This window comes from Dermacentor silvarum, chromosome 5 (genome assembly GCF_013339745.2).
Source record: "Dermacentor silvarum isolate Dsil-2018 chromosome 5, BIME_Dsil_1.4, whole genome shotgun sequence".
Lineage (NCBI taxonomy): Eukaryota > Metazoa > Arthropoda > Arachnida > Ixodida > Ixodidae > Dermacentor > Dermacentor silvarum.
This window is the reverse complement of record NC_051158.1, coordinates 173922149-173943642: the sequence shown is the minus strand read 5'-3', so window position 1 is coordinate 173943642 and position 21494 is coordinate 173922149. Positions and strand designations below refer to the sequence as shown.

The window sequence follows — 21494 nt, the reverse complement described above, 5'->3', positions numbered from 1 at the left end:
TGTCAGAGCAGCAACTGAATTTCAGCATGGCCCGCGTTCCCGAAGAAGAGAGGTGGAAAATCGTACAATATTCGCTCAAGGGATATTCACAGCGCTCCATCGGTACTCTCGTGCACAGGCCGCTAAAGACCGCCAACAGGATTATTCAGGCATTCAGCAAGGAAGGTGGACTCTGTGATGCCCCATACAGGCGTCGACCAAAGGCAACGACGGAGGATGAAGACGCGCTTATGGTAGCTGCTGTCGTCGAGAACCCATTCCAGTCCGCGAGGCAAGTGCGGGAGCAGCTAGATGTGGACGCTTCCCTTGCTACGGTCCGGCGACGCCTCCGAAGTGCTGGACTGCGAAATTCTGTAGCTGCACGAAAGCCAGTCATCACTGCTTCGAACAAGAAGTCGCGTCTCCAGTTTGCCGAAGCACACACCTCATGGATGGCAGATGACTGGGGCCGAGTGATCTTCTCGAATGAGTCGACTTTTACAACTCGCCAAGACCAACGGATGCGAGTTTGGCGAACCAGAGGCACACGGAAAGAAACTTTTCTTAATGCACGTTTGATTTTGCGAAGAATGGTCAAAAATACGATTTCCATGCCGTTACAAGCCAGCCAATGTGCAGGGAGTCGCCGCGAGTGGCCGAAACTGCGTGAACGTGTGGGGCGCAGTTTCAAGGCATGGTCTCGGGCCTCTGCATCGCATAGAAGGCGCCCTTACATCGCAGCGATACTACACAGAAATTTTGGACAATGTGTTGCTGCCCTATGCCCACAGTGTCTTTCCCGATGCCGACTTTTTGTTTCAACATGACCTGGCGCCAGTTCACACGGCAAAAGTTGTCAAGGAACGTATAGAAAATCGCAGAATCAGCATACTTTCCTGGCCGACCAAAGGCGCTGACATGAACATCTGCGAAAATATATGGGGGTACATCAAAGCAGCCATGGTGCGAAAACCTGTCCGCCCGACGACTGGGGATGAGCTGTGGGCAGCCGTTCGACAAGAATGGGAGGACCTTCGAGCGCATCATGACTTTGTGCCAGCGCTGTACGCGTCACTGCCCTCTAGGACGGCAGCAGTCATTTCCGCAAAGGGTTGTATGACAAAATACTAACATCATCAAAGAGAAAATTATTCCTGCTTACTAATACTACTTCTAAACGGATCAATCTTTTGTTGAACTTGCACCAAATAAAAGTTCGGATGTTTGTGTTCCCTTGCCTGTTAGTTGTACGATAAGAACACAGCAGAAGGAAAACTGAACAAAGTGAAAAGTTGAAGTAATTACAATAATGCCAAGCATAAGAAGCACAACGTTCTGAATTAAAAGCATCAAAATCGTGGTTTCTGTCATAATTTGGTTTCTATTGAGGGGAAAAACTGCTAGCAGACGACACACGCGCGCTACGATGACGTAATGTGCACGAAAGGAGCCTACCCTCCCCGGGCATGCGCGCAGATATTGTGGCTGCTGTCTGACGGTGCTGGTGATATAGAAAGCCACGCGCTCCCGTGTTCACCCTCAAAAAGGTTGCGACTGTACACTGAAGCTCTGCACTCTCATGACGATATAGCTCCTGGGCCCTGTTCAGTTACGGCCCTAGCAGGCGGGCGATACTTCAGCGAAACACACGGTTGTTTACGTCGTCATAGGTAGAGCAACGCCTGTTGGGTAGAGGTAGAGCCATGGAGTTACTGGCACATACCCACTCTGGGAGATTGGCCAAGAACTGGGTAGTTTGAAATAACAATGAGAAAGGAGATGCATAAAATAATGCAAACATAAATGTGGGAATATATACGCATCTGAGAATGAATAATTAGAATATATCAAATGACTTGAATAGAATAAAGGAATAAATGATGACTAAAAAAAAAGAAGTAGGCAGCTAGTCATCAAATTTGTAAAACTATTTCGGAACCCTAAGCCCCGATTTTGTCATCTAAATCTTTCTGACCCTGTAACGTAATTCTGGATGGCATCGACAACCTTCCTGTTGCTGTGCCCAAGGGTAGAGGCTCCCAATGATAGTAAATTTCGAACATTTACGTCGTCATGGCAACAGTAACAGCAGCCGGGTGGCGCCTCTTCACCCTAGCGCTCTTTTTGTTAATATTATTATTAGTGGTAGTAGTAGTAGTAGTAGTAGTAGTATTTATTATATTATTATACACCGATCAGTTCCACAGCCCCCATGCCACACGCACCATTTTTTTTTAAATTTTGCTTTTCTTTTCGCCTGTGCCTGTGCACAACACTTTTTTTTTTGTTAGCGCGCTACGCCGCGCGCATTGTTTGTGTACCGTGCTTTGTTTGTGTGTCTGCATGCACGCAGTCTTGCTCATTACTGTGATCATGCCAGCATGTGCAAGAACAATAAAGAAATGAATCCCACTTACAACACACATATTGACTTCGTTTCCAAAAACCAAGATTTTCATACTATTGTAGTATGAGACACACTCAGAAAATGAACAGAAGGGAAGGATGCATGACATATTTTCATGACTACTAAACAACGAAACCGCTCACTATAACGTTTACAGACAGTGAAATCAAACAATAGAACACAATAAAACGTGAAGGCCGTTTCATGCATACACATATAAATAAAAGAAGCATTTTACATAATGAGCTAATGACCTAAGTGCACAATAGCTTCCGATATATGCACTCAGACATCGCACCAAACTGGACGTCTATGACAGAGTAATATGACAACTAAAGAAAGCGAAAATTCACTGGCAATGGCAATAACAATGAATACACACAAAATACGTAAAGAAATAGAATAACACAGCACATAATCTTTTATTGGCAGCCATACCATCGTCTTATTCACAGCTATACCAAAAAAAAAAATTATTCATATACGTAATTGCTCAGACATTGCACAAAAGTACGTGAAATGTGTACATGCTCATTACTCCTAAACAAAATGAAAAAGCATACCTGGCAGAATAAAAATAACATGGTACTAAAAACAGAAAGACATTATTTTGCACTTGGCCACAACTTCAGTACTGGTGGCAAGAGGGAGCAGAGAGTAGTCACTTTGTTTGCAGCAACTAGAAAGCATTCGCAGAAAAGCCTATTCCTCAAAGGCCTGGTGAAATAAGCCAGCAACACAACATTTGTTTCACTGCAAATGCAATGCTTAGCAGTAAAATTATGTCACTGAAGGCACTAAGCCATCGCTTGTATACTGGGCACTCCTTTGAGTAATAAATTCGAACTGCAAGAATCTGAATATAGGACACTTGCACTGCACTAGCTATCTAGAAAAAAAACTGTCTCATGCCTACACATGAAGGTTGTTTGGGCGGTTTTCCCATCTGTAGTTACAGAGCTAATACATAAACACAAAAAGTGATCTTTCAGCTGTTATAATCGGATACAACTTAAATCTGCAGTGAAGCCCCGCCCACGCCCTCGTAACCGCCAGCCACTGTTCCACCGCGAGGCTGCAAATAGTTCCTACTTCAAACTTTCCCCGTTACCTAGATACGGTGGCAACCACAAAAAAATGAAATTATACGCGCATAATTTTATACTTTTTCCCTCGTCTATTATAGTAGAACGTATAAGTACGACGAGTACAGTCGTATCAAGTACGACACCATTCAAAAAGGTCGCACGACGATGATTTTGTTTGCTTCTTTGATTGGCTGGTGGAGTAACTCAACCGTGCACGGTCCGTGTGCCTTTGTTGCCAAATGGTATTTTTTTAAGTTGTATCCTGCTATAGTACATTTATAGAACGTTGACACACAGAAATGTTCCTGAGGGCAGAATGAAAATGCTGGGTGCGGTTAGTGAAGTTGCGGAATGAGACTTGGCACAGAAAACCACAGGTCAAATACCAGGTGACAATGAGAAGGAACATCTATTTGTCAGCAAAGTGTAGCACAATCAAGGCACGATAACATCCGGAGACGCATGGAACACACACGTGCATAGGGCCATGTTCGTGTCCATGCGCCTTCTCGTGTCCTTCTTGCACTACATTTCTCTTCCCAAGCTGAATTACCAATAAGCCTTTATCAACATTCTGATTGTCTGTTGGCCTCTGTCTTTCTCTGCCAAGCTACATCTACACAGACCAAATTGCGAAACATCCAGAACACTCACGACATATAAAAACGCCTTTTTACAATAAACCAACTGCAGTGGCTCAAAGGTGAAGGTGTTCTGCTGCTTAGCATGAGGTCAGCTGCTCCTGGCACAATGTAACATAGGCAGAATGCAAAACGAGAAGCTTCTACATCAATTCGTCATGGTAGCTGAGCAGCTCTGGCATTGGGTTGCTGAGCGCAAGGTCTCTTGGTTAAATCCCAGCCTCCTCAACGGCCGCATTTCAATGGGGGCGACATGCAAGAGCATTTGTGTAATTAGATTTAAGCGCTTAGCATGAGGCCAGCTGCTTAGCATGAGGCCAGCTGCTTAGCATGAGGCCAGCTGCTTAGCATGAGGTCAGCTGCTCCTGGCACAATGTAAAATGTGGCAGAATGCAAAACTAGAAACTTCTACATCAAATCGTCATGTTAGCTGAGCAGCTCTGGCGTTGGGTTGCTGAGCGCAAGGTCGCTTGGTTAAATCCCAGCCTCCTCAACGGCCGCACTTCAATGGGGGCGACATGCAAGAACACTTATGTAATTAGATTTAAGCGCTTAGCATGAGGTCAGCTGCTTAGCATGAGGTCAGCTGTTCCTGGCACAATGTAAAATGTGGCAGAATGCAAAACTAGAAGCTTCCACATCAACTCGTCATGTTAGCTGAGCAGCTCTGGCGTTGGGTTGCCGAGCGCAAGGTCGCTTGGTTAAATCCCAGCCTCCTCAACAGCCATATTTCAATGGGGGGGGGGGGGGGGGGGGGGGCATGCAAGAACACTTGTGTAATTAAATTTAAGCGCCCAATAAAGAACCCAAGCAGGTCAAAACTATTCTGGAATCCACAACTACGGTATGTTCGTAATCAGATCATGGCTTTGGCACATAAATAAAACTCTAGCACTTAATAATCTTTTTTTACTTTTGCATCAACTGCAGATGCGTGTTAAAGAACCTCAGGGAAACAAAATCAGCACACAATTATCGGCTACATCATTTTGCATGAACGTAACATATCAAACACTGAGCAAGTGCTCACATTAACCATTGCAGTGTTTCAATAGCTATGGTGTTGTAGTACATCATGGGCTAGGCGATCATGTGGAAGTGCCACGTACGTACAGTTAATTTCAGGACACACAATGTGCCATGGAAATGTAATGCACAGCATGGTCATCTCAATCTAGAAAAAAAAAAAGATTCTAGCACCATCACTGACATGTCTGCTACAATAATACCATGGCTGATGGCAAACAGCAACATGAAATGCTGATAAATTTAATTTCTGCATATTCTATATTCTACTACAGGTAAAAACTGTTGCAATAACTAAATTAGTACAACTTCCAATATGATCAACCTATGAAAACGGTGGAAGAACCACAGACGAAAAAAAATGTTCCAAGAAGGAATGATCAACGAATGTTGCCGATGACATAGTAGTACGATTGAGGCTGTTAACCAAATAAGGGGCCAGAAATGAGACATCAATGACGTAATAACCAGATATCGTTCACTTTATCAGGTAGGTGCAGAAAATATTTCAGTAGAGAATACTACCACAATTTCATTTTTCAGCTTTTGCAGTTTCCCTTTAGCTGATAATTCTTATTCCCCGCAGCTTTTTAGCACTTGATTTAAGTGCCTTATGTGAAGCAGCAGCCTTGATTGACAAAACTGTTGGAAGAAGTCAGTGTGACAGCTTCTGGAGAAAACAGTGCTTGACAAAAGCTGACAGAGTTTTTCTCCTAGCAGATGAACTACAACACCAATGATGTCTAGAAAATCTTTTTATATGTCCCTTTACCGCCTAACAGACACGTTCGGAAGGCTGTGTCAGGTCGGCAAAGAGTCCCCTGGCTTACCATGATCCTGAAGCATGGCCATAAAGTGATGGAAACCTACGGATGGCTCCGCCTCGTGTCTTAAAAAATGGCTGCAAACACACTCGGCAGTGCTGCACGTGGTGACCCGTAAAGCTATCCATCCCTTTACCCTTGGCAGTTTCACCCAAAGGGCAAAGCACTGACACTGCTAGCAAGATTTAAGGTTGCTCTCAAACGACTCAGACCCTGTACTGAAAACGCACGGGTGTGACAGAACCTGCAATAAAACTCCTCTTGGGCAGGAGCTTCAGCCTCTAGGAGCTACCAGGTGTGCATTCTCCTCTTCGACGTCTAGAAGGTCACCACCTGATGTCTTGCAGGAACTTGGCACCTCTCCCTCTCCAGAGATGAGTGGGGGTGTGGCAGAACCACCATCCCTTACTTTTGCCAATAAATAGGTGTCCCCGATTGCACAGTTCCCGCAAGACATCAGATTGCTTAGCTTCCGAAAAGAATGTGTTTCAGGGCAGCAATGAACTGAAACACATTTGCATGTTCATTGCAGCCATGCTTCCTTATCACAGTGCCAAAAAAGATTCTCGAGAGGGTCTTGCTGCAAAAAGAAAGCGAAGCCAACATTTTCGGAGAGGTCTTTCCACAGCAAGAGGCCAGCCTGCATGGTGACAAGCCAGCCACGAATCATGTGAGGCTGTATGGGGCTGTCCAACCTTCAGCATTCGACGGCCTCCTGCAAAAGCTGCACATGACCAGAGTCGGCACTGATGGCGTTTTACCAGGCCTGGCAGTGATGTTCTTGCTGTAGAGACAGTCAAATAGCTTGTCAATTCTGGCAGTTTCAACTCTGCTTTAGACTTGGCAGTCCCATCCATATTCTCCACAGCAATTATGTCGACTGTCAATGCCACCAACACTGACTCGCTCAGCATCTCAGTGACAAGCTTTACCTTCACGCTGTTAAAAGGCCGCTTGTAAACATAGTAATCTGTTAGGTTTCCTTGCCAACTACATTCTAAATGGGTCAGAGCTCTTGTATATAACTCCACAACATGTTTACATTCAATAGTGTCTCTGAAAACTTTGTGAGGGGCATGCAGGCTATTTCTGGTGCACCTTATAAGGTGCGGAGTGTCAAACAGAAAATAAATTTTGTGACCAACCACTTCGAAGAATGGTTCATCTGGAGTTAGGTTTAGCAGCTTTTAAAGTGTAACATTACTTGTCCGTTGATCGCGCACCACTGCCTTAACCTGAACCACTTTTTATGAAAGTGGAGAAAAGCATTTGAAGATAAAATAGGCTATTTAAGAAATACCTTACTGCCAAAAGTGCTTAAATTCATTCAGCAGAAGCGGAGTTATTGGCAGTCAAATACGACCTTCACGGAGCTTCCACTCCTTCTTCATTGATTTGCACAGCAAAGGCTACGACGGAGTGGGGCTTGCCCACAACGCCGAACATAAGCCAAACACAGTTATCCTCAGTGAGCCGCAGCACACTTAGCCAGTGAACTCGTTGCAGCGGCCCCATTATCTACACTACTTAGCAGATCACAGCTACATGCAACTATGTGTGTATGCGCAGCGTTTGCTTTGGGCACGACAGGGCTTGAGTGCATGCTCACACTCATATGGTGCAGTCTGACCGTGGTGCGGACCGGCTTTCTCCTGCACCAGCTTGACCGGCGAATAGTAGCCACATCCAACTTGCGCATTTTGAAGCGCTATACCAATAAGTCTCCCAAGGCGGAGCAACCAGGAGCAGCTAGGAATTCCTACGCCTGCGGCCGCGGCCGAGCATGAGCAGACGATAGTCGGCTTCTTCCGGAAGTACATAATTACACATTATTATGCCCCATTATCTACACTACTTAGCAGATCACAGCTACATGCAACTATGTGTGTATGCGCAGCAGTTTGCTTTGGGCACGACAGGGCTTGAGTGCATGCTCACGCTCATATGGTGCAGTCTGACCGTGGTGCGGACCGGCTTTCTCCTGCACCAGCTTGACCGGCAAATAGTAGCCACATCCAACTTGCGCATTTTGAAGCGCTATACCAATAAGTCTCCCAAGGCGGAGCAACCAGGAGCAGCTAGGAATTCCTACGTCTGCGGCCGAGCATGAGCAGACGATAGTCGGCTTCTTCCGGAAGTACATAATTACACATTATTATGCCCCATTATCTACACTACTTAGCAGATCACAGCTACATGCAACTATGTGTGTATGCGCAGCATTTGCTTTGGGCACGACAGGGCTTGAGTGCATGCTCACGCTCATATGGTGCAGTCTGACCGTGGTGCGGACCAGCTTTCTCCTGCACCAGCTTGACCGGCGAATAGTAGCCACATCCAACTTGCGCATTTTGAAGCGCTATACCAATAAGTCTCCCAAGGCGGAGCAACCAGGAGCAGCTAGGAATTCCTACGCCTGCGGCCGCGGCCGAGCATGAGCAGACGATAGTCGGCTTCTTCCGGAAGTACATAATTACACATTATCAAAATTCGAAAGCAGATTTTAGCTTACTTCAGCCTGATGCAAACACCCTTCTTGATTGACGTCAGCTATTCGCCAATAGAAGCCGCGTTTTCTGCACGCTTTATTATGAAATAAAGCGTCCAAAAAAGAGTGAGTAGCAGGCTTCTGTTGAAAAGAGAGCATCTGAGAGAAAGGTGACCTTGCGCTCTGCTTGCGAGTTCCACGTGCCGCGCGTGCGAAATTTGGCCAAGACGTTCACAGCAGCGTACGCAATCTGCGGGCTATGTTTTTTCACCAAGCCCAAGGGGTGGTTCAGGACCCTTTCAACAAACAACTGAATTGTGCTTAGCTGTTCAATTAAGGCAAATAGCAGCCTCCTGATGCGAGTAGCATACAGTTTTGTTTGGTTCACTGCAAATGCCAAAGGCTGCACCCATGGCTTAGAAATACCGGAAAGGGGGACAACAAAGGCTTGGTTTGCTACACTTGGTGTCTTTTCAGTGCCATTGTCTGAAAAGCCCATTACGATGTCGTTCTTGGTGTCGCACAGCGAGTTTCGTCGCAGAGACATTTCATCCAACATGATGACACAGAGCCGATCCAGTAAAGGCCAATCAGTCGTGGCATCTTTAAGTACATCAAGTACCTTAGGAATAATTCTGGTTGTCATTGGCACTTCTGACAGCCACTTCCAAAGAGACCTCGAGGCTGGCAAAGCTAGCACTTTGGAGAGGTGCCTGCATGCCATCGGGCTATGAAAGAACGTGCTCAGGACAAACTCTCAATTGCTGTGGCCACCTCCTTCCATTTATTTTGTGACCACTGAGCAGGACCGAACTGTTAACGAGCTTGTAAAAATCTGGAGTCGCACCAAATTTTCGCTGGGTCCATGAAATCTGTGTCCTTGTAATGCGCCGAGCAGATTCTGTAGTTGTTTACCCTTTTCCTTGGGCAAACCCATCAGCTCTGGCCTTCCGGAATACTTTAAAAATGCTTCCACCCTGAGGAGAAGTAAGTGAAAGCCATAAATTCCAACGAGATAAAGTGCTAAGTCGTATCATGCAAAAGTGAAGTTGTTTCATCATATCGGCACCGTACAAGTTGTGATACATCTACCTTGAGTCTCAGAAACGCCTTATAAAATGATGGCAAGTGATTAGCAGGAGGCAAATGCAAACCACACATCTAAGCACGCGGTTATATGAGAGACGCAAAGAGAAACTATATGCCTCAAGTGCTTTAGGCTCGCTTCTTGTTGGTATAATGATACAGTATAGACCACTTATAACGTGACCGCTTATAGTGCAGGACCGGATATAGTACGGTCTTTTCAGACTCCCGTTAATTTTCCCATAGCACTCCATGTATATGCATACCGCTTACAGTGCAGCTGCGTGAGACGAAACCCCAGTTATAATGCGGCTTCCGGGGGAAAATCTCGCCGACAAGGGCAGTAGTGAGCACGTTTCTCAACGAGGTGCGCCCACCGATGGGAGAGGAGATCAACGAGGGCGATACGGAGGAGGAGCAAGAGACGTGGAGCATGATTCTAAGGGCGATAAAATCGTCGCTGCGTGCCGTATGTGCGAGTGAAAGTGCGCGGGGGACGTGCATGCCTTCACGGAGAGCTAACGCACAATGGAGATCAAACACGACTTCTATCGCGCGAAAGGCGGTGGGGATATGGGAGGGAGGGGTGGGCGACACTGTGCTGTGGCACTAATGTGTATCTTGCAACTGGACGCTAGGGAATTGGCGACGCAATCTCCCACGTGAAAGGAGCAAAGCGGGAAGGCAGCACGGGAGAGAGGGAGGGGGGTGACGGCGGCTTCTCCTCTGCCAACAAATGCGTTCGCGCCTGTGCCGGCTGTTGGTGTTGTCGCGCGCACCGTATCTTAGCGATCTTCACACGGCTCTGACCTTTGTATGCGCTGTGCTTACGCCATTCAGTTTCCCTTGAAGCAATAGGCCGCACGAACAAGCTTCGCTCACTGCGATGGCCACGTTTCCCCATGCCCGCGTTTTGACAGTGGTTGCCTGCGGTCATCGAGCCTATTCATGGTTGCTTGTGCGCGTTGACACCACACTTGTTAATTTTGTTAGTAAGCAAATGTGTCAAGCTTATGCAGCCGATAAAACTACTGTCCCTACTCTTATAGCTCTCTACTAATTTGCTATTGCAATTGATGCTTTGCCTTCCGGGCGAAACTGAGACCTTTTTAAAAATTATTACTTTGTCTGCTTCATGTGAAGATCGTAGGTACTTAGACATTAACCTTTCAACGTTCGTAAATTTAAACGGATGCAAAACCCCAGTCGCACGATTCGATTCTCGGATACGTCCGGCTGCTTGGTTTACATGTTTTGCATACGTGAATGGCTTGAAAATCGTTGTTTTAGTTATAGTGCGGTACCACTTATAGTGTAGATATTCACGACTCCGGCGACTTATGTTATAAGCGGTCTACACTGTATTACTGCAACATCTTGCTCTTCTCAAATCAGCCATATTTCTAAATATTAACTGTTGCTTCACTGCAGAACAGCTATGTGTGGCTGCACACACTAATTAGCCTAAATGAAAACCAGGATGCAAACTGTGCACTCACCTGTTGTCTCTAGGGAGCCAGAAGAATCTTGAAGGACTTGTGTTTGATGTATTCGTGCACCATAGCACAATGCACGAACGGTGCGAGTTGTGAAACATTGTGGCGCACAAGCACATGCTTCCCAATAACGGCAGAAAACGAAACTTCAAGACCGGGCCGGAGGCAGGTGTGCGCGGAAACATTCGAAGGTGAGGGACTTGAGAGGGACAGCGAGGGCAGCTGAGTTGCAAGGAGGGGCAGGAAAGGAGCATACTTGCTTTCCCGCCCACATGATGGATGGCACTAATTACCTGTATTTGTCACTACCTTGTATTTGGCACTAATTACCTGTATTATGTATCTAGCCATACATAGCTAAAACTGTTGATTGTGTTTAAACTGATTGTGTATAAATTTTGATGTGTTTGTTTTACCCTTGTGTAAATAAAACTGTTAATACATAGTTATGCAAATTTTTGTACACATGTATATTTAATCAGCCTTTGTTAGTGCATGCTTGTCTTTTAGTAGCAATGTTTATTATAACCTGTTGTATAACTTGTTCAATTTTTTTCGCTATGTTCCCTTTTTTGCCCCTGCTGCTTGGTCTTCGGACTGCAGTATGTAATAAATAAATCTTCTCAATAGCACTTGATAAGAGCAACCAAATAGACGCTATCTTCTTAGATTTTAGAAAAGCCTTCGACTGTGTCTGTCACGGTAAACTACTCATGAAACTTTCTAACATTGGCCTACCCATTAACTTAATTATATATGTATTCGTTTTTTCCTCTCCAACCGAAAACAGTTTGTCCAGGTCGAGCACTGCAGCTCTGAGGTTCTGCCTGTAACCACGGGAGTTCCCCAGGGTAGTGTCCTTGGTCCTGCCTTGTTTCTTATCTTCATCAATGACATCGTTTCATCAGTTGACACTTCCGCCATAAACTTAAAACTTTTTGCAGACGACTGCATTCTTTACAAGTCAATCAAATGTGAAAAGGACCAAAAGTGCTTGCAGAACAACCTGAAATCTCTTTCTGATAGGTGCAACACATGGTCGATGGAGTTAAACATTAACGAATCAGTATTTATGCGAATCTTGAATAAAATTAGCCCTTTTTCTTCTAGGTACACCTTAAATAATAATCCCCTGATTGAAGTCAGTGACTTTAAATACTTGGAGGTCAAGATTACAAGTCGACTATCATGGAGTAGCCATATTGACGACGTTTGTTCCTCCGCTTCAAGAAAACTAGGATTTCTTAGACATAAACTAAAAAACGCGCCATCTCATATTAAACTTCTTGCATATAATACTTTCATTCGACCCCGTCTAGAGTACGCATGCGTGGCCTGGGACCCATATTTTAAAAAGGATGTTAATAAACTAGAAATGGTCCAAAGGAGAGAAGTAAGATTCATCCATAACGCCTACCACAATCTTGATTCACCTTCATCACTGATGGCTACTAACAACATTCCACTCTTGAAACAGCGCAGAGTGAAACAGCGCAGAGCGATCGCGAGGCTCAAGTTTCTTTTCCTGCTCCGAAATTGGCAGTTTAGTATCGATCCCGGTCAATCCATTTCCCCCTTTTCTTCCTGGCAAACCCGACATTGTCACAATCACGATCTGACACCGTACTTTGCACATACTAACCTTTTCAAACACTAGTTTTTTCCGCGAACCATTAACGAATGGAATGCACTGCCTTCAAATGTTTGTCCAGAACGTGGCTTTCCTGATTTCGAAAAACACATGCATCTTTTCGTCTAAACTACATTGTTGTTATTGCCATACTACATTATGTCAACGCATTATCTAAGTTGTGTTTGCTTTACCCTTGTGCGCATAATACTGTTGATTGTGTTTAAACTGATTGTGTATAAATTTTGATGTGTTTGTTTTACCCTTCTGTACATAAAACTGTTATTACATAGTTATGCAAATTTTTGCACACATGTATATTTAATCACCTTTGTTAGTGTATGCTTGTCTTTTAGTAGCAATGTTTATTATAACCAGTTGTATAACTTGTTCATTTCTTTCACTATGTTCCCTTTTTTGCCCCTCCTGCTTGGTCTTCGCACTGCAGTATGTAATAAATAAATAAAATAAATAAAAAACCTCTGCCACCGAAGCGGCAAAGTTGCGAAGGCCAGTGTCTGGTGCATGGCACATGCATCAGGTGCATCTGGCTTGTTGCTAGGTATCGCAAGGAAAATAAGTCGAAAGTGTAAGTTTATTTATATATGCAAAACTTTTGTTTTAATGGGAATTAATAAAATGAATAAAACAATGTCGGTTAACTTCAATTCACATTCTTTTTTTCCCGATGCTCACGTCAGCTAACCGCTGGTAAGAATACCAGCGTGACGTATTTCCTGCTGCCAGTTTTTCCCGAGTGTCAGCTCTTATTGAATTTCTTTCTATATGACGTAGCTATTATGGTGGAAATAACTCATCACTTGAGACAACACTTGAGACAAGAACCCTTAATGCTTTCCCTCAGGAAGCTCTGGCCCTGACCCATTCTGTAGCCTTCGCCTAAGCTATCACCCCACCCAGAGGAGGTGCTATGTAACAGAGTCCTTACCTATACTGTTTGTCTGTGTCATATGGTTGTGTCTAACAACAAAAAATCTAGCCCCTCGGTTCCCTTTCTTGTCGTAGACTCTAGGTACGTTCGATTCGCCTGCACCACCTGAACCAGTTCACGAGGTGCTGCACTATGCCATTTGTTTCAGTGGTGCAGCAATGGCACCTGCTGAAACACACTTGTTCGTTTGAAAAGGTGCAGGACTGGTTGACGATTTTGCTGCACCCACTCCACTGTCGATGCCGACTTGGTGCAGGCGTACAGGCGCGCAGCAGCAGCGCAGCAGACGACGCAGCACATGGGCACAAGTGCCGTTAAAACCCCACTTACGTACGCCTGACTTACGCATTCCGTGCACATTAGTCGGACATAATGTAATGCCTGCACCAGGTTTGCACCTTGGCATTCGTTTCAAGTGTCATGCTGTGCCTGCACTGCAGAAATTAAGCTGCACAATTTCTGAACTTCTCGTGAACCACCATGAACTGGTTCACAGTGGTGCAGGCGAATTGAACAGAGTTCTGTGTATGATTATTTGTGCAAGGCACAAAGTTCTTGCTGGGATGCACGGATGCTCAGTTGGTAGTGCCATGCCATTTGAGGAATGAGTGGAAAAGATGTTGTGGAACTATTTTTAGCATTGTTAGCACATTCACAAATTAATGTGGAAAGTGCAAGACTTGCTGCTGAGCTAATTGGTTCACGGTATATAGTAAAATTAGGAAAATGCAAAAAAGGACACAAACAAGAGTGAACAACAAAAGTGCTCAGTAATAACTGACACCTCTCAAGAAAAGATGAAATCAAGAAATGAGAATACAATGTCTGCACTTGAAACATCATAGGGGAGCTCGAAACAAAAAATTCCCGCCAGTCCTTCATTAGACGTAAGGACATTGTCTACTCAACATTTCCAGATACCTCACTTTTCCCTTCCTCAAACTAACAGATTATGGTGGCGGCTACTGGGGTAGTGTAAGTAATACCCCATCTTGTGGGAGCTGCTACATGAGGTAGACGGGTAGGTGCGTGAACAACCGGGCCTGAGAGCACGCCGCGCCACTAAAAAAAAAGAAAAATGCGCATCTGCCCGAGCACTGTGATAACTGTAGGTGCGTGTCATTGCTTGGGGAGATAAAGATAATACCGTATTTATTCAATTATAAGAATTGGCAGGACCCAAGAAAACTAAACTTTAGTATACGCACCAATATAAGGTGACACAGTGTAGCCAATGGATTATCGAGACTCGGCGGGGATCGCATGAAATGCTACTAACACAGCCAAAATGCAAAATGGCGACCATTAAATATAGAGGTGGGGGGGAGCTTCAACATACGGGCGGGTTATATGCGAATTTTGCCTTTAGGTGTGGGTTCACGGCACCACGGCGTACGCCGTCGTAAAGCCGCACTGTAAGGCGAAATTCACGCTGTCGTGAAGCCACACATAAAGACGAAATTAGCGTATAAGGCGGGGGGTGACTTCGAGGCTAAAAATTATGGGAAAAAACTCGCCTTATAGTTGAATAAATACGGTACGTCAAAGCAAGGATGCTGTGCCACGGAAGCTCTTAAAGGCATTTTTTTATCAAGTAGAGGAGTGGCGATTGCGTTAGTAACACAACTGTTTGCTTGAGGAATAGAGAAGCGAGGTTGCTGGAAATGCTGAGTTGACACAGTCCTAACGTCTAATAAAGGACTGGTGAAATTTTTCATTTTGAGCACCCCTGTGATGATTATGCCGTGTATGTGCAGACCTTGAATTCTCATTTCGTCACTCCACCATTTCCTGAGAGGCGTCAGTTGTTATTGAGCACCTAGCTGTGTTGTTCAGTCTTGTCCGTGCCCTTTTAATTTGACTATATGGAAATTGCGAGCATACCGTTAACAGAGATATTTACTAACAGAAAGCTTGAAGCACATGACTAAGTATATTGCGCTTCCTCCTTGTCATGTCACCTGCAGCCATCATTCGTATGCAGTGTCAATGGACTGTGGCGACAGCAATCCCAATCACACCTCTCGGTCACGCCACTCGGATTTTCACTCGCACGGCCTGCTGCAGCACAATTTCTGTCTCAGTAACTTTGTATGGCCACGGCTGCTGCCTCTCTCGCCAATCACAGATGGCTAATCAGTCACATGACAGAAGAAATCGCAGGGGTAGCTCTTGTCAGGCTTGTGGCTCAGTAGCAAAACACCTTGAACGCACTGATTATATCACGATATTTGGCTAGGATTGTGTATCTCGTTATATTAAGCCCAAACCACACGTACCCCACTGGCATTGGCGCCAGGAGGCGTCTGATTGTGGAAAAAGCACGTATTATTCGTCCTTGCTGAAAGAGACAATTCAGCTGCCCGTACCCGTGATTGCTGACATCTGAACAACAGCCAGCAAAGAGGTGCAAAAATTTGCAGGATCTCCACCTTTGTGCATAGGTTGCATGCACAAAGGTGAAGCACCTTCCTTGACCTCCTAGGTACCCACGCCTATATCAGGCTTGTGCTGAACTGGGTGTCACGGTGAGTGTCGCTCTCGTTAAAGAAGACATTCATGTTCTTCGGGAAGGAAAAGTTGGGCACATGCACTACTTCACAGGTGCGTATCAATCATGGGAAAGCAGATAGTGAGAAACCTCCCTGTATGAAGTGGTTGGTTCACAGGGGCCTTCTGTACAGAAGTACAGTGTAATCTCGATGATACGAATCTCACGGGGTCACGAAATATATTCGTATTAGCCGAAATTTGTATCATCGAAACACAATTAAAACTAGTTAAATTAAAGAGTCGGAGGTGAACTCACTCAGGCACGCGCACGTAGAAAGCATTTACAGTATAGATTACTTATAACGTAACTGTTTATAGTGCAGAACAAGCTACAACGCAGCCTTTTCCGACTCCCGTTTACCCTCCCATGGAACTCCATGTACACGCATACCGCTCACAGTGGAGCCATGCGAGACAAAATACCGGTTATAATGCAGCTTCCGCTGGAAAATCTCGCCGACAAGGGCGGTAGCGAGCACGCTTCTCAACGTGGTGCGCCCACCGACGGGAGAGATCAACGAGGGCGATGCGGAGGAGGAGCATGAGATGTGGAGCACGAGTCCAAGGGCGATAAAATCGTCGCCGCGTGCCGTATGTGTGAGTGAAAGCGCGCCTTTCACGCGGCGGACGCGTGCCTTCACGCACGGAGAGCGAACGCACAGCGGAGAGCAAACGCGACTTCCGTCACGGCCCTGCTTCCGTTGCACGAAAGGCCGGGGGGGGGGGGGGTATGGGAGGGGGGGAGGGGGGGGGGGGGGGCGACGCTATGCTGTGGGGCACCAAATGCGTATCTTGCAACTGGGCGCAAGGGTAACTGGCGACGCAATCTCCCACGCGAAAGGAGCAAAGAGGGAAGGCAGCGCAGGAGGGAGGGAAGGAGGGAGGGGGGGGGGGGGCGGCTTCTACTCTGCCAACAAATGCGTTCTTGCACTTTGCGCCTGTGCCGGCCGTCGGGGTTGTCGCGCGCACCGTATCTTGAAAGCGATCTCCACACGGCTCTGACCTTTGTATGCGCTGTGCTTACGCCGCTCAGTTTCCGTTGAAGCGATAGACCGCACTTCCCCACGCCTGCGTGGGGAAAAGCGCAAAAGCAAGAAAAGAGCCACCGCATCAAACTCTTAGCGCCCAGTCGCAGCCTCCTGTGCTGTCCAGCGCCATGTCCGCGCCTCCGCACCAAAAGAGAAAAGGAGAAAGCACGTGACTGCGCGCTGTTCTCTTTCGCGGCCGTCGGTGGGGCAGCGCTTATTCGTATCAACCGACGTGGGTCGTAAATCGATTCGTAACAACCGTTCTCTAGCACGTTGCAAAGTAATGGGGCTTGGCCGGGACCACAGAAAAATTCGTATTAGCCGTGATCGTATCATCGAGACTCCACTGTATTTACCTGACACATTTTTAAAGAATAAAAGCGCAAACCACATTCCTGCACTCAGTATGATGCATGTGCAATCTGTATGTGCCCAATGCTGTCCGGCCCCATTGTCTGGGAATTCAAGGAAGGGGGGGCGGGGGGATTCGAGCCCTCGCTCGAATGGTCATAGGTAAAGCCACACACCAGCTGTGTTAATCACTGCCTACCTGAGGTGGAGCTCGACCGATCCACAGTCTGCATGCTCCTCGACTTGCTTCCTGCTTCAAAGCAACACCTGACAGACTTGTCAGCCTCAGGCAAGCTACACTGCACGGCAACTCTGGCCTGGCCAACCTTTGGAGGGGCATGGCATGCCACTTTGGCAACAGGGTTGCATTCACCTTGGCTCGTCCCCATTGTGAGGCCTGCAAAAAATCATTGGAGCGATTGCAGTCCTGTTACAGCATCAAAAACAAGTGGCAAATACAACAATAAGCTGCAGGGCAGATTACAATGCATAACAGTGGAACACAACATAATGATTTTGGTGCAGTAGTCCCAAAGGTCCTCAAAAGATAATGCACCTTGAATATTTGAAAGCGGGGCAAACTTTGCCTGTGCATCCTTTAGAGCAGTAGAACATTTCGCAGACTTAAGTTTTTATCTAACACCCAAGCTATTGGCGCAGTCTGACTAATGCAAACTGATTGCAAGGTAGCTAGGTCATCGTCATGAGCCTATTTAATGCCCACTGCAGGATGAAGGCCTCTCTCAGCAATCTTGAGTTGCCCCTGTTGTGACAGTATGACATCCATGCAACACCCCTGTTCATTTCTAGATAAGCAGCGCAAGTTTTGGGAATAAAGCCATTTCTATTCCTGCCATCATTGTAGCGTCAGAATGTACGCTACCACAAGTGGCGATAAGGATGGGCCGGAAAACATTGGCCAAGATAGTAGCTAGCAGGATGGCAAGGTTATTGGATTTTGAGCCTTACGTCAATGCCAGTGAACATTTTACATCTTATATAGAAAGATTCAACCACTACTGGAAGATGACACAAGACAGCCTGAAGAAATCTGCCTTTATAACAGCCATTGATAAATGCCCCTACAAGACACTAAAGGACGTGCTGCTACCTGCAAAGTCAAAAGAAATATCATACCAGAAAGTCATCAAAGTTCTGAAAGAACACTACTCTTCAGGAAGCAAAGCACCCCTACCAAGTGCAAGTGCACATCGCAGGTAGGCAGTTCAATGGGCAAGGAGATACTGTCTTGGTCAATAGCAAGAGCATCGTTTCGTCCCTGCCGTTTTTGCATCCACTAATCAAAAACAGGACTGCAACTTGCAACGTACTGAGGTGCACCACTGGAAATTATAAGGCCAGCAAAAGTGCCTGTGGTCTACCAAGGACAATGTAAGACATTGCCTGTCACAATTGTACCTGAAAGGAAGCTGTCCCTACTTGGCCGTGACTGGCTTGCAGAACTGAGGGTTGACTGGATCAAATCCTATTCAGTGCTCAGACAGACGCAAGAGTGGAGGAGCTGCTTCTTGAAAGACTGTCACATATGTGGGTCACATATTAGCACCAGTGAGATTAAACCATGCACTGAAAAGCTTGAAGCTGTTGGGAATTGACTGGCTCAAAATAAATGAATTGGTTTTAACAATATATCGGTTATAACAGTGAGAAGCTGCTGCAGCGTCAACTTTTGTATGTTTCCTATGGTGAAATAACCCGCTTACTTCAATGTCCCATGCTGCATTATCGGTTATAACGATGAAGTCTGGCTACTGGGTGCCTGTGTCGAAAGGTAATGGATTGCGAATGTGACAATCATGTGACGTCACCGAGCGGGTGGTGCAGACAATCAAGGACCAGCTCAAGAAGAATATAGCCGGGGTGACGTCACATATGATCGTCACAGCGAAATCCTTCAAAAGAAAAACGAAAATTCCGAGCCCTTCCACTACTGTGAAGGCTTCGGAAGAGATGCACTGCCGCAGCGCACCCATGGCTGTTTCACGCTGTTGGGCGTCCCGCATGCCGCCGATCGTGGCCAAGTCTCCGGCAAACCAAAGACAGTCACAGACGGCACACGTGGCGCCGAACGGGTTGCCGATGAACTCTCGAAACCTCGCCGTCGCCCTGGGGAAACGTTCCGATGGTGCGCAGTCGCGGCGGCGTGCATCGCGCTTCCATTGCGCTTCAATGGCCAGATTCTTGTCGGTCGTATTCGCCCGCTGGTGCTGGTTGCACTGACGCTTTTGCTAACGTCGGCACTCCAGGCAGGCGAGCTGCTCTTGGCGATGTTTGAATTCCCGCTCTTCTTCCTCCAAGCGAATGACATGCGTCCGTCTCATAGCGAGTCCAAAGGGCAATCTCTGATAACAGTGCTAGTGCGATCTCTATGTCACGAGGCAAAGGGGCACAACTGTTGTGACAGACACCGAGACGTATATACTGGAGAAACGTCTTTATTCCATCGGCCGCTTACTAGCAGTATCCCAGCAACCAAAAGACCCACATCGCTTTGTATCGCGTGAATGAACAGCCTTGCACATGCTCAGAACATACACTCGTCAAGTCCACCAATCACAATCGCGGCGCAGTATGCGCGCATCGATTCAATGCTGCAGCGCGTCCAATGCAACAGCGACTGGTGGGAAGTGCCGCCGCCCAGTATCGCGACACTTCTTAAACAGGCATCGGCAGTGGCGAGGCAAGGGCCACCAAAAATTGTTGTTCTACGCGTTCTCAGCTAGTTCAAGCAGGAATTATATATTCTAATTGGCACAGAATGTCGCAAAAAATGATAAGTCACGCGAACTGGCAGTGAAATCTCGGTATTTCGAATGTAGTATATGATATTACTATAAGTAAGTCAGTTAATTTAAATGACTGTTAATTTAACTAATCAGTTAATTTTAATTGTTTAAAATTGCATTTCTTATATTATTCTGCAATTGCACTATTTCTATGCATATGACAAAATATACAAAGTTCACGCTAACTAGCGGCAGAGCCTTCGCGTCCCCATTGCATGGCGGCACACGAGTGCTTTTGTATACTTTTGTACGTGCACGAGTTTGCGAGTGAGCACCTCGAGTTATGTGGTCTCCCTGCGTGATCAAAAATGCCACCGACTCATGGTGACATAGAAGGGTGCCAGCACCATTATAAGATGGTTCAATCCAGAAAAAGTGCACAGGCACCAGAAACGAAAAGGTGCAGGTAGTGCCGGATGTGCTGTGCCAGCCTGCACCCACTCGCTGCAAGGTTCAAGGGTGCACCGTAGAGCGGCGGCCACATAGCTGTTTACACCCCATGCAATCCAAGAAAGGGTTTAGTGTCCACTGCTGTACCTGGGACAATCAAGGGCACCAGATGCAGCGCAACGTAAATAGGTGCAAAAAACCTGATTGAATCGAATAGACCTTAAAATAGTACCACTGGCATATACATATCCTATCACTCAGCTTAGCTTCGCTAAAAAAAAAAAAAACTCTTGATTTGTATATTACCAAAGCTGTTAGACAGGAAACCATGAAAGCATGTAATCATTATGGCAGAAATAATTCAACACTTGAAACAATGTGAACCACGACTAACATCACCTTGATATAAATAAATATTACTTTCTTACAGGTGCGACCACACTTGTCATCTGCTTCCCAACAATGCCAGCGTATAATCACTATCGCACTCACCTACCACTGTTTCCAGCATGTTTCCAGCATATGACTACATCCTTGCTGCAGATAGAAAAATTCATTAAAATGTTCAACGACGTTTTCCATATTACCACTGTATGATTGGACACTCTGACTGGCAAGCAAGCTTCCCTTGCACAAAAGAAAAGATGGGTACCATAAAAATTGCTTGTCAGTCCCTTTCAGTGAACTCGGCAGTGGTCTAAAGACATCCAAGAGTGCTTCCAGAAGTGCAAGTGTTGGTTGACATCCC

At 46.0% G+C, this 21494-nt stretch overlaps 1 protein-coding gene across 3 annotated transcripts in view; it reads right to left on the bottom strand.

Moving 5' to 3' along the window:
• Window positions 1–21494, bottom strand: part of LOC119454588 (zinc finger protein 664) — a 77057-nt gene that overhangs the window by 52137 nt on the left and 3426 nt on the right. For all 3 annotated transcript variants that reach the window (XM_049666897.1, XM_049666894.1, XM_049666893.1), the window contains exon 2: window positions 17749–17946. In XM_049666897.1, the coding sequence (XP_049522854.1) occupies window positions 17749–17946 (198 nt within the window). The remainder of the gene's footprint in view (window positions 1–17748; window positions 17947–21494) is intronic.